At 41.8% G+C, this 15,137-nt stretch overlaps 1 protein-coding gene across 1 annotated transcript in view; it reads left to right on the forward strand.

Moving 5' to 3' along the window:
- Positions 1–829: 829 nt before the first annotated feature.
- The window catches only part of scgn (secretagogin, EF-hand calcium binding protein), a 54,521-nt gene continuing 40,213 nt past the window's right edge, over positions 830–15,137 (forward strand). Inside the window, exons 1-2 of the mRNA XM_073023973.1 lie at positions 830–1,085; positions 4,187–4,257. Coding sequence (XP_072880074.1) covers positions 1,013–1,085; positions 4,187–4,257 — 144 coding nt within the window. The 5' untranslated portion in view covers positions 830–1,012. The remainder of the gene's footprint in view (positions 1,086–4,186; positions 4,258–15,137) is intronic.

Here is a 15,137-nt window from a genome sequence, read left to right on the forward strand (position 1 = left end):
TATCCTGAAACCTGAATTCCGCTTTTCTCTGCGGAAGGGCTGCCGACCTTCCAGTGCTCTGCGCTTTATTACGGGAGTGGTTTTTTCCCGTCTTAGTAATATTGTAAATCATAATATTGGAAAGTAAAATATCATACTATATTTCATTAAAATGGCAATGACCATCTCCTAGGAGTTCTGCGTGGCTGAATGAACAACTGATTTGTGTTTGGCGGTTTGGTTATTCCCCCGCCTAAAGGACGAGAGAGGGAAGAGGCGGACGATCACCTCAGTTAGCTGACAGGAGACTCTTTATATCAAGGTCATGCATCAAGGCTAAAAGTTACAGACAGGGTTGTACTGAAGTATGGAATATGGTTCTTCTACATTTAAAAATGAAAATAATTTATGAATTATTCGGAGTTGCTTGGGCATTTTTCTTTCCATGTCATGGAAAGGTGAATCTGAGTAGAACTTGGAAGTAACAAATAACCTCTTGGACGAACCCAACGGGTCGAACAGCGTTTGTGGGGACAATGGAATTGTCATTACGGGTCTTGATCCAAAACATCGACAACGGCTTTCAAGCAAATATGCCGCTCGACCCGTGCAGTTCCTCCAGCAGATTGTTTGCTGCCCTAGATTCCAGCAACTGCAGTCTCTCGTGAATCCGGATCTCCGAAGTACAGTATAACAGTTTGTCGGACCGGACGACTTATTATTCCAAACAGCCTTTCAATGCAGACCTTGCCGGGTGCTCGAAATGGTTGCACACCGTTCAGTCGGATGCCGGGATGGGAGGAGCTCAGAACTCGTCAGCAGAGCGGAGGGGCAAGGGGCGGACTGGCCTGGCAGCGCTTGGCACCTGGCTGTTACTGATCTCCCGTGGACTTCTGCTTTTTTTTTCTCCTCCTGGGAGTGGAGGAGAGGCTAGCGACACGCAGGAAGAGCTGCGTCTCACCCGCGCGGCACAATCGACCCATCAGAGAAGGCAGTCAGCAGTTGGAAACTTTCTCCATCGCTCGTCAGCACCATGGACAGCCCGGGTTTCGACAACTTGGACGCCGTCGGGTTTCTGCAGATTTGGCAAAGATTTGATGCTGATGGTAATCCATTTTTACTTTATCACATACAGTGCAAAGTGCCCTTTGTGACCCCTATCCATAGGGCGACAAATATGTGAGTTAATGCAAGCAGAATATGTTTTTTTTTTAACAGTTTTGCTTGGCCCATATTTAGATAGTAATAATTCTTAAGGTTATGCAACTGTTTCCAATCAAATCGATCTCCTTAGTAGATCGGAGAGGACGATATGCATTCTGATTGGGATTGTTGGCGCCCGATGAGCTTGAGAAAGAGAACACTGCTTTTAACTACCGCTCAGCTTTACTGTGGCTTGTTCAGTTGCATCATTGAAAGAATTGCGGTCGGACAGTATTTTTAAGCCGCTTGGATGAATTCAATCAAATTACCCATATCTCGTAGTAGTCTTTCATTCTGATTAACTTCACATCGGCAACCGTGGCTCCACCCTATCAGAGGGTATTCCCTTTGTCCTGTCCGTCCCTTCCTTGCCCTCTCTGCACTTAGAGCGGCATTATTCCTCACCTTCCCAGTTCTTTCTCCTAAATTGATTCCCTCTAAGCTGGTGCTCCCTGACCTACGGATTGTTTTCAGCCATTTGTGTTTTGTCCCCTCACTTAGACCATCAAAAGGTGTCCAAAGTTACAAGGCGTTCTGCGTGTTGACAAATATATCTGCAGAAAAAATTCTGTACCGTGGTCATTACCAGTTAAGTATCTTAAGAGGAAGAATTTCGAGAGACCATGCTGGTGTGGGCATACAGAAGGTAACTTTGGGTGTTTAAAAGACAGCTTTGCATTCAAGGTAATAGCTTGGGTCACCGTCTTCTTGAAGATATTTGGTCTTTTTAATTGTTACGTTAGCAGGAAGTGTCCAAATGGAGCAGGTGGATCATATGTTCATTTTGATATTTTTGATAAATGCTTCCTTATTACACTGAAAGAAGGCTCTTCAAGTGCACATAAGTTTACAGGGTAATTTTCCTTGTAGCCTATTTTCTTTACATCCCAGCAGCTCCCTTCGGATTCTACCACTCACCTACACAGTTCAGCATTTCCAATTAACTTCTGTGGGAAGAAACTGGAGCAGCTGGTGGAAGTCCATGCAGTAACAGGGTGAATTGTGAACTCAATGCAGACAGCACCAGGGGGCCAAGACTAAACTGGGTTGATTGAACTAGGAGGCAGCAGCTCTACTAGCTGTGCATTGCGCTAATGAACAGTTGATGCAAGAAGCAGATGCTAAGTTGGCAACAAATTTTAAGTCTATCTTGAAAAAAAATTAACATCTTCTTCAACTCATGAGAATTCCTGGGTTCTGGCCACCGAAAATGTAAAAGGGGCATCCAGGCTGAAATTGAGAAGCTCAGCTCCTTGAGCATGCAGAAGAGCTGTGTGCAAGGGGCAGGAGCACACTGCTTTCCACCCGTCCCTATCAAACACCTCCTGCTCTACCTGTGTCACCATAGCATAGTAATTAACTTCCCCACCATTCAATTTCTGCTGCTGTCTATAAGGAGTTTGCATGTTCTTTCTGTGACCACGTGGCTTTCCTCCAGGTGCTCTGGTCTTCTCTCTCTCACAGTCCAAAGACGTACTGGTTGATAGGTTAATTGTCCCGTGATTAGGCTAGGGTTAAATCAGGGATTCCTGGGCAGCATGGCTCAAAGGGCTAGGAGGGCCTATGGCTCAATATTTAACTATTTCACTATGCTGTAGCTCAATAAATAAATACATAAACCACCTCAAGGTGGAAGCAGATTATCCTCAACCACAAGGGGCTGCATAAAAAGAAAAGATAACCTTAATTTTTGTTACAAACAAGAGAAAATCTGCAGATGCTAGAAATCCAAGCAGCACACACAAGATGCTGGAGGAACTCAGAAAGCCAGGCAGCATCTGTGGAAAAAAGTACAGATGACATTTTGGGCTGAGACCCTTGACAATTTGGGAGAAAAAAAAAGAGGATTTAAAAGGTGGTAATTTTTGTTGTCAGTTTTGAAATGTGTAAATTCATTTCAACATGTTTTGTTATGTGTATTTGATAAGATTAAAGTCCATGGATTGGACACACCTGTTTGTTTGCTTTGAGTCATGAACTATCATTGTACTTGCAGTTGCATTTTGGAATGAATTGTATTATTGACCAGGTTTCCCAGTTAACATGAGTCACCTTGTTCTACACTATTTAAACACTTTTCAAAAAAGTTTAGATATATGGCTTGATGAACTGAATGCTGTTAAAGACCAGATTCCATTGTGCCATAGGGTGCACTGAATGAGCCGTGCAGCGAACACGTTGAAAGTAAATTGGTAATAACAGCTGAGTCCTGGTCTCCTTGAAGATGAGAAGAGGTTAAAAATATTTCCATGTTGCCAAAGGAAGACAGGCTTTGAAATGACAGCAAATGTAGCCCCATACTTATTAAACACCGTTAGTAAAATAAAGATGTATGCCACAATCAGCATATTAAAGTAAAGTACATAGGATACTGCAGTTACCCTGTACTCTGTGGGTCAATAAATGAGACCAAGGTTTAATGCCATTTCAAAAATTATATTTGTTTAGTGAAGTAGAAATATGTTAATCTCGTTTTCAAGGAGAGTGGGAGGTTAGCTATTATTTGGACAGCTCAATTTTATTTACATTTGTTGTACTGTATAGACTGTTCAAAGCACCCTGTAACATGCTGAAAGCTGGTCATTGGAAGAAGTCACTTCATTTTGCCTTGTGCATTCATCAGTCTGTTGTCAGCATTAAAACAAATCACTTAGCCTGCTCATTTTTCATTGTGTGGTATGGGGCTTTGTACTTTTATTAAACATACAAAAGCAAACTTGAAAGGAAACCTTTTTTTAATCATGAAACATAAAAGACAACTTCACATCATCTACCAAATGGTGCATTGTCTCAGTCTCTGACTGATCATGCTTGCAACTGTAGAGATCTTATTATAGTTACATATGACATTAATGCTCACTGAATAAAGGCAGATCTATCTCTTGTTGCTCTCTTATTATCAGATTTGTAACGTTAGCCTATTGGAACAAATTTCTAGAAGATGATTGTTTTACTGTCTTATCTGCACTTCTGTAAACTGTTTTACTTGTTGAAATCTGTCTAGATAATGGATACATTGAAGGCAATGAACTGGATGATTTTTTCCTGCATCTGATGAAGAAGCTTGGTACTGAGGTGAGTCCACATTTTGATTCATCTTGCTATTGTTCCTGGGTAAACTACATCAGGAACATCTCCAAAGCAACAAATTGGGTTTTCTGATGTCAACTGATGAAAAATTAGCAAATTACATCCATAAAACAGTATAAAGTGACAGGGTAACCACTTTCCCTCAATCAACTCTGTTTATATTTGGAAAGGTAGCCTAGTGGGAGCTGATAGAGGATCATAAAGATTCAATAATCCAATAATTTTCTTTGAAGATGGTATCCCAGTGGTTTCATCATTTGTGCAGTTCATTCTATATTTTGAACCTGATTTAATTGGTTTCCCATACAGATTATTTTTCCGTACTGTTTGTGGTTTGACTGGCAGCCAACTTGCTATCTATTCTTATGGAATAGAATTGAACAAATGCATTAAATTAACCACCAAATGTATTTTGTAAAAGGGAATTTGAAACACAACTTGCTGAGCATGTAGCAGATCATCAATGCAACAAATGCAGAAGTGAGCCAAATGGGAGGGTAGATCAGACCAGTCAAACACAGCAGCTGCTGGGCAGCTTCCAACATTCTTACTGCAAGGTAGGGAAGTGTCAGTTTAGGAGATCAGCTCAGTCAGAAGTAGAAAGGGGCATATAAAAAGTTCCACTGGATATCCAAGTGTAGCATTTCCAAGGAAAATTACAAGATGTTGGAAAAAATTTCAAGGATTGTTCTTTTTCTGAAAAGTTATTCCAATAAAACCCATTAATCTTCATTATATCATAGCAATGCTTGATAGACTTAAATGTTGACTCAGGGCGATACTGGTCACTGAGTGAAAAGGTTGTTGGTTCAAGTACATTGCTGGAGGCAGACTCAGGACTGTGTTGGAGACTGACCCTGCAGCACAGTGTGGAGATTCATCTGTACTGACAGAGGGTGCCTTCTAAAGTGAATCTGATATGTTCTCTCAGTAAATTCTTCTTACTACATGAAGGAAAGTTGGAGAGTTGTCTCTCAGTCACCACCACTGGTCATTTGCCTCCTGTTTGTGAGATCTTGCTATGACAACTGGCTGTTAAGTTGTCTGCATTACTAAAGTTATTTACTGGCTGTGAGGTACCCTGACAGTCCCAAGTCTAATTAAAGTTCAAAGATCTTTTAAAATTCTTTTCAATACTTTGTGTGAATCAAAGGTGATTACTTCCTGCAAAACCAAAACCTGGAATAACTTAAAAGCATTAATTTAATGCAAAAAATTGAATGGCATATTAAAGGTAATACTGGAAATAAGGCAGAAATGCCACACAAATTCATTGCCTCCATTTTCTACTACTTACTGACTGGATTAACAGAAGTTTTGACTGCAAGTGTGGAATTTACACATCAGTGAGAATTTTCACATGGTTAGAAACCTAAACCAAAACCAAGTTATCATGAGACAGTGTAGGGCTTATGTGTTTCAGCCAGTGCAAAATGAAAATTATTTTGAAGTGGAAGCAGTAAGTATTGAAACTGTCAGTCTATCTATTCTGGGAGCATACAGAAAGAGAGCAAAATAAATTATAGAACTTGTAGCATTGAAATGACATCTCCCAATAGGGCATGTATTGAATAAAATTGTAGTTTTCTTTTCAAGTATTTCTGTGTACTTTTTAAGACCATAAAACATAGGAGTAGAATTAGGCCATTCAGCCCATCAAAACCACTGTACCTTTTGATCATGGCTGATTTACTTTCCCTCTCACCCCATTCTCCTGCATTCTCTCTGTAACCTTTGATGCCCTTGTTAATCAAGGACCTATGAATCTCCGCTTTAAAAATCCACATCCATTGTGGCTTTGAATTCCACAGATTCACCACCTCTGGCTAATGAAATTCCTCTTCATCTCTGTTCTAAAGGGACGTCCCTGTATTCTGAAGCTGTGTCCTCTGTTTCTAACTCCCTCACCAGAGGAAATATCCTTTCCACATCTACTCTATCTAGGCCTATCAGTATTCAATAGGGTTTCAATGAGATCCCCCCTCATTCTTCTAAGCTCCGGAGAGTACAGCCCCAGAGCAATTGAACTTTACTCATGTGTTAACTGCAACAAGAGAAAATCTGCAGATGCTGGAAATTCAAGATGCTGAAGACAAGAGGAACCCTATCTCTGGAGGGGTGGTGGGAGGATAGGGTGATGACAGATGTTCGCAAAATGGAAGAGATGCAGTTGAGTGCAGCTTTAAAGGTGGAGGAAAGGAAGCCCCTTTCTTTGAAGGAGGAGGACATTTCCTTTGCTCTAGTGTAGCCTCCAACCTGATGGCATGAACATTGATTTCTCAAGTTCCTTCACCATTCCCCATTTCCATTTCCCTCTCTCACCTTATCTCCTTACCTGCTCATCACGTCCCTCTGGTGCTCCTCCCCCTTCCCTTTCTTCCATGGCCTTCTGTCCTATGCTATCAGATTCCCCTTTCTCTAGCCCTGTATCTCTTTCACCAATCAATTTCCCAGCTCTTTACTTCACTCCCACCCCCTCCTGGTTTCACCTATCATCTGCTACCTTGTATTTCTTCATCCTCTCCCCCCACCTTCGTAATCTGGTTTCTCATCTTTTTTTCTGCAGTCCTGATGAAGGGTCTTGGCCTGAAACATCTACTGTTTACTCTTTTCCATAGATGCTGCCTGGCCTGTCGTGCTCTTCCAGCATTTTGTGTGTTTTAACCATAACATTCCTGGGATTACTCTTGCAAACCTCTTCTAAATCCTCTCTAAAGCCAGCACATCCTTCCTTAGAAATGGGGTCCAAAACTGCTCACAGTATGCAGAGTATCAGGTTACACTTTCTGTCACGGCTATTATTCAGTCAATAGAGAGGCCAAATGTTTGACTTTTAGACGAAACAATAATCTAGCTTTCAGAACATATGTAGCAATTTGGAATGAGTTAATTTTTCAATAGGTGAAGTAAAAGCCTTGTACTGTCAGGGGATTTTGTTTTGTTTAGGAAAGCACAGAAGATGAAGTGCTTGAAGATTTAGATGTTGTTTAATATATAAAGGAGTTCCATTAAGATGCAATGCAGCACACGGCAGTGCTTCAGTGTTACCCATCAGTGCAAGAGTGCAGAAAATTAATAGAGTATTGCACAGGGGTGCTTATTACAGTGAATTACCAGCTCTGAATGTTTTGGTGAATTTATACTCTACTTATGCAAGACTATTATACTCTGACTACTTTTAACTTAGTTTTCATTATTGGCAACTAAAGGTAATTTTGCTTTGTCAAGGGAAAAACTCTTTTATTAATAACAGCTGGAAATACCTCAATATTCCATTTCTCATTGCATTTGAGAGAGGCTCACCATTACTGCTGATCTTGGTAATTCATCAGGGCAGTTGTCAGACTCATTCAAGCCAATTATAGCAAGGACTCAAGGACTAAATGCAAGGTGTTTTCCGTTCCACATCCCAACCTCATTGTGACACATATTACTTTTTTCAGGTTTTGTAACCAAATGTAACAAATTGTGGTCAGTGTTTGTGATGTGGATCCACATCTACCCATCAAGTTTAAACTCAAGTTTACTGTAATTTCAACCGCATACACATATACTGCCCAACGAAATAATGTTCCTCCGGACTAAGGTGCACAACACAGTACATATAGCTCACACGCGTCACTCAGTAGTCCTCACAATCCTTTGTAGGGTCCTGCAGTGAAATGCCTTGCGATTGTCTTACCAGACCGATGGTGCCTCTGTAAAGATTGATTAGAATGAGGTACACAGTGTGATGGTGCTAGAGATGTTTCTGCCAAATTAGACTGACTGTGGGCTTTCTGTCAAGAAGTCCAAGATCCAACTACAGAGCGAGGTGCTGAGACCCAACAAGGGCAGTTTACCCACCATCGTCTGTGGGTGATCATATTCAATGCTGAGCTGAATCGATAAACAGCATCCTGGCTTATTGAGCCACCATTTTCCAGGTGGGACAGGGTGAAGCAGAGGGAAAAGGTGGGGTGGGGTGAGGATGGGGAATGGAGAGGGTGCTCTTAACTCTCTCCATCAAGGAGGCATTTATTTGCAGTGGTCAGCCTGCACCTTCCTAAAGCCCACATTTACCTCTTGTTCACATTGAGACTCAAGTTGTTGTGTTTGTGCTATTCTACCTGCCAGTCTATGTCCTCTCTGTGCACCATCTTGTCATCAGATTTGATGAGGCTGTTGTGTCATCCACGAACCTGATGATTCAGTTGGAACTGGATCCAGCAGTACAGTCACGAGTTAGCAGCTAGAGATGTTGCTGCCAAATCAGACTGACTGGCCTTTCTGGCAAGAAGTCCAAGATCCACTTACAGAGTGAGGTGTTGAGACCCAGCAAGGACAGTTTACCCACCATCGTCTGAGGGACGATTGTGTGAAACACTAAGCTGAAGTCGATAAAGAGCATCTTGTTTTATGAGGCACCATTTTTCAGGTGGGACAGGGTGGAGCAGAGGGCAAGGGCTATGCACCATCAGTGGATATACCTGAGCAATGAGTCAACTGGAAATGTTCCAATGTAGCAGGAAGATGGGATATATTGCAAAATCCATAACCAGCCGCTCAATGCACTTCATTTTTGTGGAGGTTAGTGCCTCTGGACGGTGGTCATTAAGCCAGGTTACTGTGGCCTTCTTGGGCATCAGAATGATGGAGGCTGCCTTGATGCCTCTGGGGACAGTGGAGTGTTCCAGAGAGATTTAAAGATGTCCTTTAGAACTGCTGTTAACTGGGCTACACAGTCCCTCAGCACCCGACCAAGCACTGCAGTTTTACATGGGTTGATCCTGTGTAGTGTTTTCCTTACATCAGCTGTGACCAGACAGAGTCCCTGCTCCTTGAGGTGAGCTTTCCTCAATGGTACAACTTTCCGCGATTCAAACCGTGTGTACAAGATATTCAGCCTATCAGGAAGGGAGGTGTCACTATCATTGATGTGCCAGATGGATTTGTAGTCCATTACGATCTGAATGCCCTGCCAAGATCAAAAAGGTTCAAAGGTTTATTTATTGCTAAAGTATACAACCCTGAAATTCTTTTCTGGGCAGCCATGAAACCAAGAAAGAAAGGAAAGGCAGCACAATCATCAACCCCCAAATCCCTCCTCCCATACAAAAAATGAACAAAACGGAACAGGCACAGTCCCTCCCAGCACAAAAAATAAATGAGAAAGACTGGGTGAAAAACAAAGAGTATAAAAAATAAGACTGGGAAAAAAAAGTCTATAGTCCCAGTCCACATCCAAAATGCAGAAAACCTGGGCAACACTCTCTGGGCACAGTAGCAGGCTCTCGCCTCTCTGGTGCAGAGCAATCAAAAGTCAAGCAACCAGTTCTCACCCTCTGCATTCGCCTCGATACTTCAATCTCCCTCGTCGCTTTAATCAGCACAGGATAGGGGCTTTAATCAGTGAAATGGAGTCAAACATCGGCTTGCGCCCCATCCCAAAGCCTGCCCGCCGTGTGGTTCACACCCACTGTCTCTACCCGCTGGAATCCTCTTGGAGACTGAAGAGCACTGGGACATCCAGACGATCTCCAAACAGCAAATCACAGGCTCCAACAGTCCCAGAATCACATCCAAGATTAAAAACAAACGTAAAAGACATAGAATAAGTAAAATGTAGGGTTTCCTGATCTATCTAGAAGTTGTTGACTGAAGGAACATTGTACGCAGGTGCTTCATGTCTCTGGTATCACAGAAGTGGCTCTATATTCTCTGTGAATAATCATATTTTGCCTTTCTGATGGCATGAGAGAGCCCAGTTCTTGCTGCTCTGAGAGCCATCTTATACCCCCCCCCATGATTTTCTTTATTATATCAACATCTAACACTCAAAAAAGGATTACATCTATTAATTTACAGACACTTCTGGAAGTGTATAAACTAGCCATTGACCTATGACCCTTGCACTTTATATGTCTTCCTGCACTGCACTTTATCCGTCACTGTAATATTGTTTACTGCATTCTGTTTTCTTTTTGCTACCTTGATGTAATTAAGGATGGCATGCATACAAAACCCTTTCATTGCATCTTGATACACGCAATAATAAAAATAAACCAATAAGCAGTGAGGTGAGGGTAGATAAAAGCATGTTGTCATCAGGCCACAGTCATCGTGAGATCTCTGGTAAGCCTGATGGACCATTGTGGGTTTGCAGTACTCAGACCCAAGCCATTTATTTTTACACAAGTACGTTATCTAACGAAAACACTCTTAGATATGGACTGATAGTCTGTGTATTTAAATTGATGGCTCATGTGATAATGGATTCCTTCTATTGATTTACCAAGTTTGTTACACTTCTGTTTATTAAATACAATTAATGGAGGTCTGCAGGGAGAGGAAATGGACTTCCGGAAAAATTACCGCAGGTGTTCATCCACAAAAAAATTCTAGAAAATTGTGTCAAATCTTGTGCTTTTGGCTTATTTTGCTAAACAAGTGGAAAAAGTGAAAAGTTGACTTCAAATATTCTGTATAAAAACAAAACTTGAAGACACTTAAAGAGAACTAAATGTGTACAAAACTCAGCCCAGTAACTGTACAAGTGCAAAACTCACGTACATTATATCAATTGATTGACAAGCTTAGCCATCATAACTGATCTCATATTTTCTTACATTATAGGAGGAAGCCTTTAGGCCCATCAAGTTTATGCTAGTACTGAAAGCAATCCAACTGTTCCACATTTCCCTGTAACGTATTCTCTCCCACATTCTCAGTGATTACCTTTGAATCTCCTATCAACCCTATTGCGCTAAGTGGCCAATTAACGTACTAACCAGCATGTCTTCGGGATGTGGGAAGGAACAGGAGTATCTGGGAGAAACACACACAATTACAAGCAGAATATGCAAACTCCAGAGCTGACAGCACCTTAGGTCAAGATCAAACCTACTATAATGTCCCTGGATCTGTGAGGCAGCAGCTCCACTGACTGTACACTGAGCCACTCCATAAACTTCTCTTCATCAGTAGTTATAGGTTACATTCCCTTTTTACTTGTCTGGTTTATTTTGGAAACCAGTTAAAAAATAAGTGGCAGGTGTTTTACTATTGAACCATTTCTGTTGATTTCTTATCTGGCTTGTGTTATTTACTTGTCCGTGTTTCTTTCGTGTGGTTACATTAACAACTTCAGACAAAAATCAAAGTAAACAAAAAGGCAAAATATTGCACAGATTGGAATTGAGAGATAAAACTACAACATGTTGGGGTCCTTTTAGGACCCTGCTTCACCTTGCATTTTTACCCCATTTGTCATACAATTTCTCTGGACATCCTCTCTGCCACAGACCTTTCCTTTTACTCTTCTCTGTTTCCACATTTTGCTTAATTATTCTCTAATTTTTCCTCATTCTAATGAAGATAGAATAGAAAGTTAGCTGTTAACTCTGTTACTTTCTCCAAGGATGCTGCCTGATGTGCTGAGAATCCTCTGCTTTTATTTCATGTTATCTTAGAGGAACATCCGGAAAGTTGACAATACCTCTGTTTACATGAGCAAAATGTTGGAGAAACCTAGCTGACTCTGTGACGGGTAGTGTGTGATACTATGAGACCTGCTGAATTCCTCCAGCATTTTATCTGTGTTGTTCTGGATTTCCTGCATCTGCAGAATCTCTTGTGTTTAACACGTATTTATGAAGACAAAGTCTGTACCTTTCCTAGTTTGCTTTTGCACATCCCAAAGACAGCAATTTTTGCCCAGGACTTTCTGCAGATTGAAGGAGCTGATCAGTATCAGCCCTAGTGGTGATTGTGCATTGGAGGAGTGGTGAGTTTCTGGCAGACATGAGAAATTGCAGATGCTGGATCTAGGTGAGGAGAGGTGGAGATAGGTTGAGCCAGGTGAGGGAGAGGTGGTGATAGATTGATTTAGACAAGGAAGTATGTAGCCATCACCTACTAGCTCTAGCTCGACCCCACCCCTTCCCTTTATTTATTTCTCCTCTCTGTCTTTCAGTCCTGATGAAGGGTCTTGACCCAAAACATAGACTGTCCAGTTCTCTCAGCTGCCTGACCCACTAAGTTCCTTCTGTATCTCACACAAAATGTCGGCCCGAAACATCGACTGTACTCTTTTCCAGAGACGTGGCCTGGCCTGCTGAGTTCCTCCAGCATTTTGTGTGTTGCTTGGATTTCCAGCACCTGCAGATTTTCTTTTGTTTTCTTCTTGGGTGTTACTTCATGAAGGGCTTGGGGATTGGTATCCACTGCAGGTGGAGGGGATTCTGCTTCATGTCCCTTTGAAAGAAAAGCACTACCTTGAACCCTTGTCACAGATTGCACGTGAGAGGTCTTTATATGCCAATACAAAATATACTTAGACCACTATTTAATGAACACTAATTACAATGAATGAACTAAGAGTTTGTTTGCCATTGATTTGCAGTCTGTATATCTACAGATTTTTGTGGTTTTCCATGTATTTCTTGGCATGTTCATAGGTGATGCCTGTTTCCCCAGAGTCCTCAACTGTAGTGATGGAGTCATACACCATGGAAACAGACCATTTGGCCCAATGGATCCACTCTGACCAAGGTTCCTATCTAAGCTGTTCCCATTTCACTTGAATTGAATTCAACCATTCATGAATATCCATGAATGCAGCCAAACAAGATAGCGTTACCCTGGGACCAAGGTGCGAAACACGGTACCAACAATCACACACAGCACAAAGCACATACAAGAGAGCGAGCACACACAAGATGTGAGTAAAATACCACCACACAAGAAAAATAGTTCAGACCTGAGCCCATGAATGCAGAAATCTGCAGTCGACCACAATACAGCTTGTCTTCTGCCGAGTAAACTCTGGGTGCGCAGCACCAACTCCAGTGTGGACTGCGCGCCACACCCCACCCCCGTGGAGTGCAGTGATTCCAACACCTCTCTCCTAGCAGATGTAAATTTCACCACATTTGACCTCTGTCCCTCAAAACCTTTGCTACCTGTATCCCTGTCCAAGTGCCTTTTAAATATTGTTCAATTCGCTGCCTCAGCCATTTCCTCTGGCAGCTCATTCCCTATACTGACCACACTTTGGGTGAAAAAATTGCCCCTCAGCAATTTAGGCTGAAACGCTCTAGTTCCTGATTCCCCAGCCCTGGGAAAAAGGCTGTGTTCATTCACCCTGTTTATGTCCTTCACTCTATAAGATCCCTCTTCACTGTCCTACATCCCATTGGGAAAACAAGTCCTAACCTGCTCATTCAATCCCCATAACTCAGTCTGCTGAGTCCTGGCAACATCCTCATAGATCTCCTCTGCATTCTCCCCAGCTGTGCTGTCTGATGAATGCCGTTCGACATGAGTTACGTTGCATGTGCTGACAAACAGTGCAATGTCAATAGTCGCGGTGTGAGCAGAGCCGAGATCGGGGTTGGGAACACCAGGGCTCAGGAAGGAGATCAGATTTGTGGCTGAGACTAAGATCTGAAGTGCCTGTGGTTGTTTTGACAAGCTGCATCCTGCAAGCTGAACCTGTCATTGAAGCTGTTCTATCAAAAAGAGTTTTGAGCATGTAGATTACAGCAGCCTTAGTGTCATCACCAGCCTTGGTAATATTGTGTTTTCTTTCAGAGATCCTGTGAAGCTGGTGCCCCAGCCCTCACAAATATTGAAATACCTATGGCATTATTAAAATATTATGGATTTCTCAGTCCCCTTCTGTTAAACATTTACATTTTGAGAGAGCTGAGGTAACTGCATAGCCTATGTGAGAACATTGACACGCTTTTTGAAAGAATTTATAGCTGAGGGGTGTTCTGCTGGCACACATTATAAATGCATGTTCTTCCTGCCTAATGCTGATTTGCCAATGTATCTGAATCGTAATATTGTCATTTTTACTGTGGCAGGTATTTAATTCATATTCCAGTTCAATTACCGTGTTGTTTTATTGCAAACATTAAATATAACGAAATGCAAATAGCCTATTAAAGTAACAAATTGGCACCATGCTGATTTTGATAATACCTCTCATCACATCCCCCAAGAATTTTCTGGTGAAAAATAACAAGTAAAAGAGCAATAGAGTAAATGCACTGATCGCACACTCCCAGCAGAATCAGATGCAAAGGGGGTTTGACGTGGAAGTGGATGCAGGGTATTAATGGCTGGCAGCAGCTTTAGGACTCTGCAGCTGGAGCACTGTCGTGCTAGATGTTCCCTTCATGTCTCACAAATTCAGTGAGCTGATCTCAAAGAGCAGTTTCCCCTTGGTAGTGCAAATACGTGCTAAAGGTAAAGAGCAGAATGAAATATCTGTGTTTATTTTACTGTCCTCATGATGAACACGTGGAATGAACCCTAACTCTCTATTGTCAGCTTATATTGTCTGTATTTACTTCTGTGTAGTGCACAAACCTTCACTCTCAGGGTCAGAAGTTGGAATGTTTGTGCATAACATCATACTTTGTTTTGAACCAATTCTGATCAATGAGAAGCCAGGAGTCTGGATCAGTTGTAAATGAATTCTATCATTCATTATGTGATACTTAAAAATTGCATGCAGAGCAGACTCAACGAGCCAAATGGCCTAATTTTGCTCCTGTATTGTATGACCAAGCTGTATTGTACAACATAAAAACTGCCTTTTTCACCCAGGAGATAGTAGCATTGATGTCAGTTCAAAGAAGATTCACCAGGCCAATTCCTGGAATGAGAGGGTTGTCTTATCAAGAGAGGTTAGGCAGTTTGGGTCTGAATTCCTGGAGTTTAGAAGAATGAGAAGTGACCTTGTTCAACATATAAGATCCTAAGGGAACTTGGCAAGGTAGATGTTGAGATGTTTTACTAGTGGCAGAGTGATGAACAAGAGAATGTTCCTGCAAATTGAGAAGCAGTTCATTTAAAATGGAGGAGCATAGAAA

This window comes from Hemitrygon akajei, chromosome 20 (genome assembly GCF_048418815.1).
Source record: "Hemitrygon akajei chromosome 20, sHemAka1.3, whole genome shotgun sequence".
Classification (NCBI taxonomy): Eukaryota; Metazoa; Chordata; class Chondrichthyes; order Myliobatiformes; family Dasyatidae; genus Hemitrygon; species Hemitrygon akajei.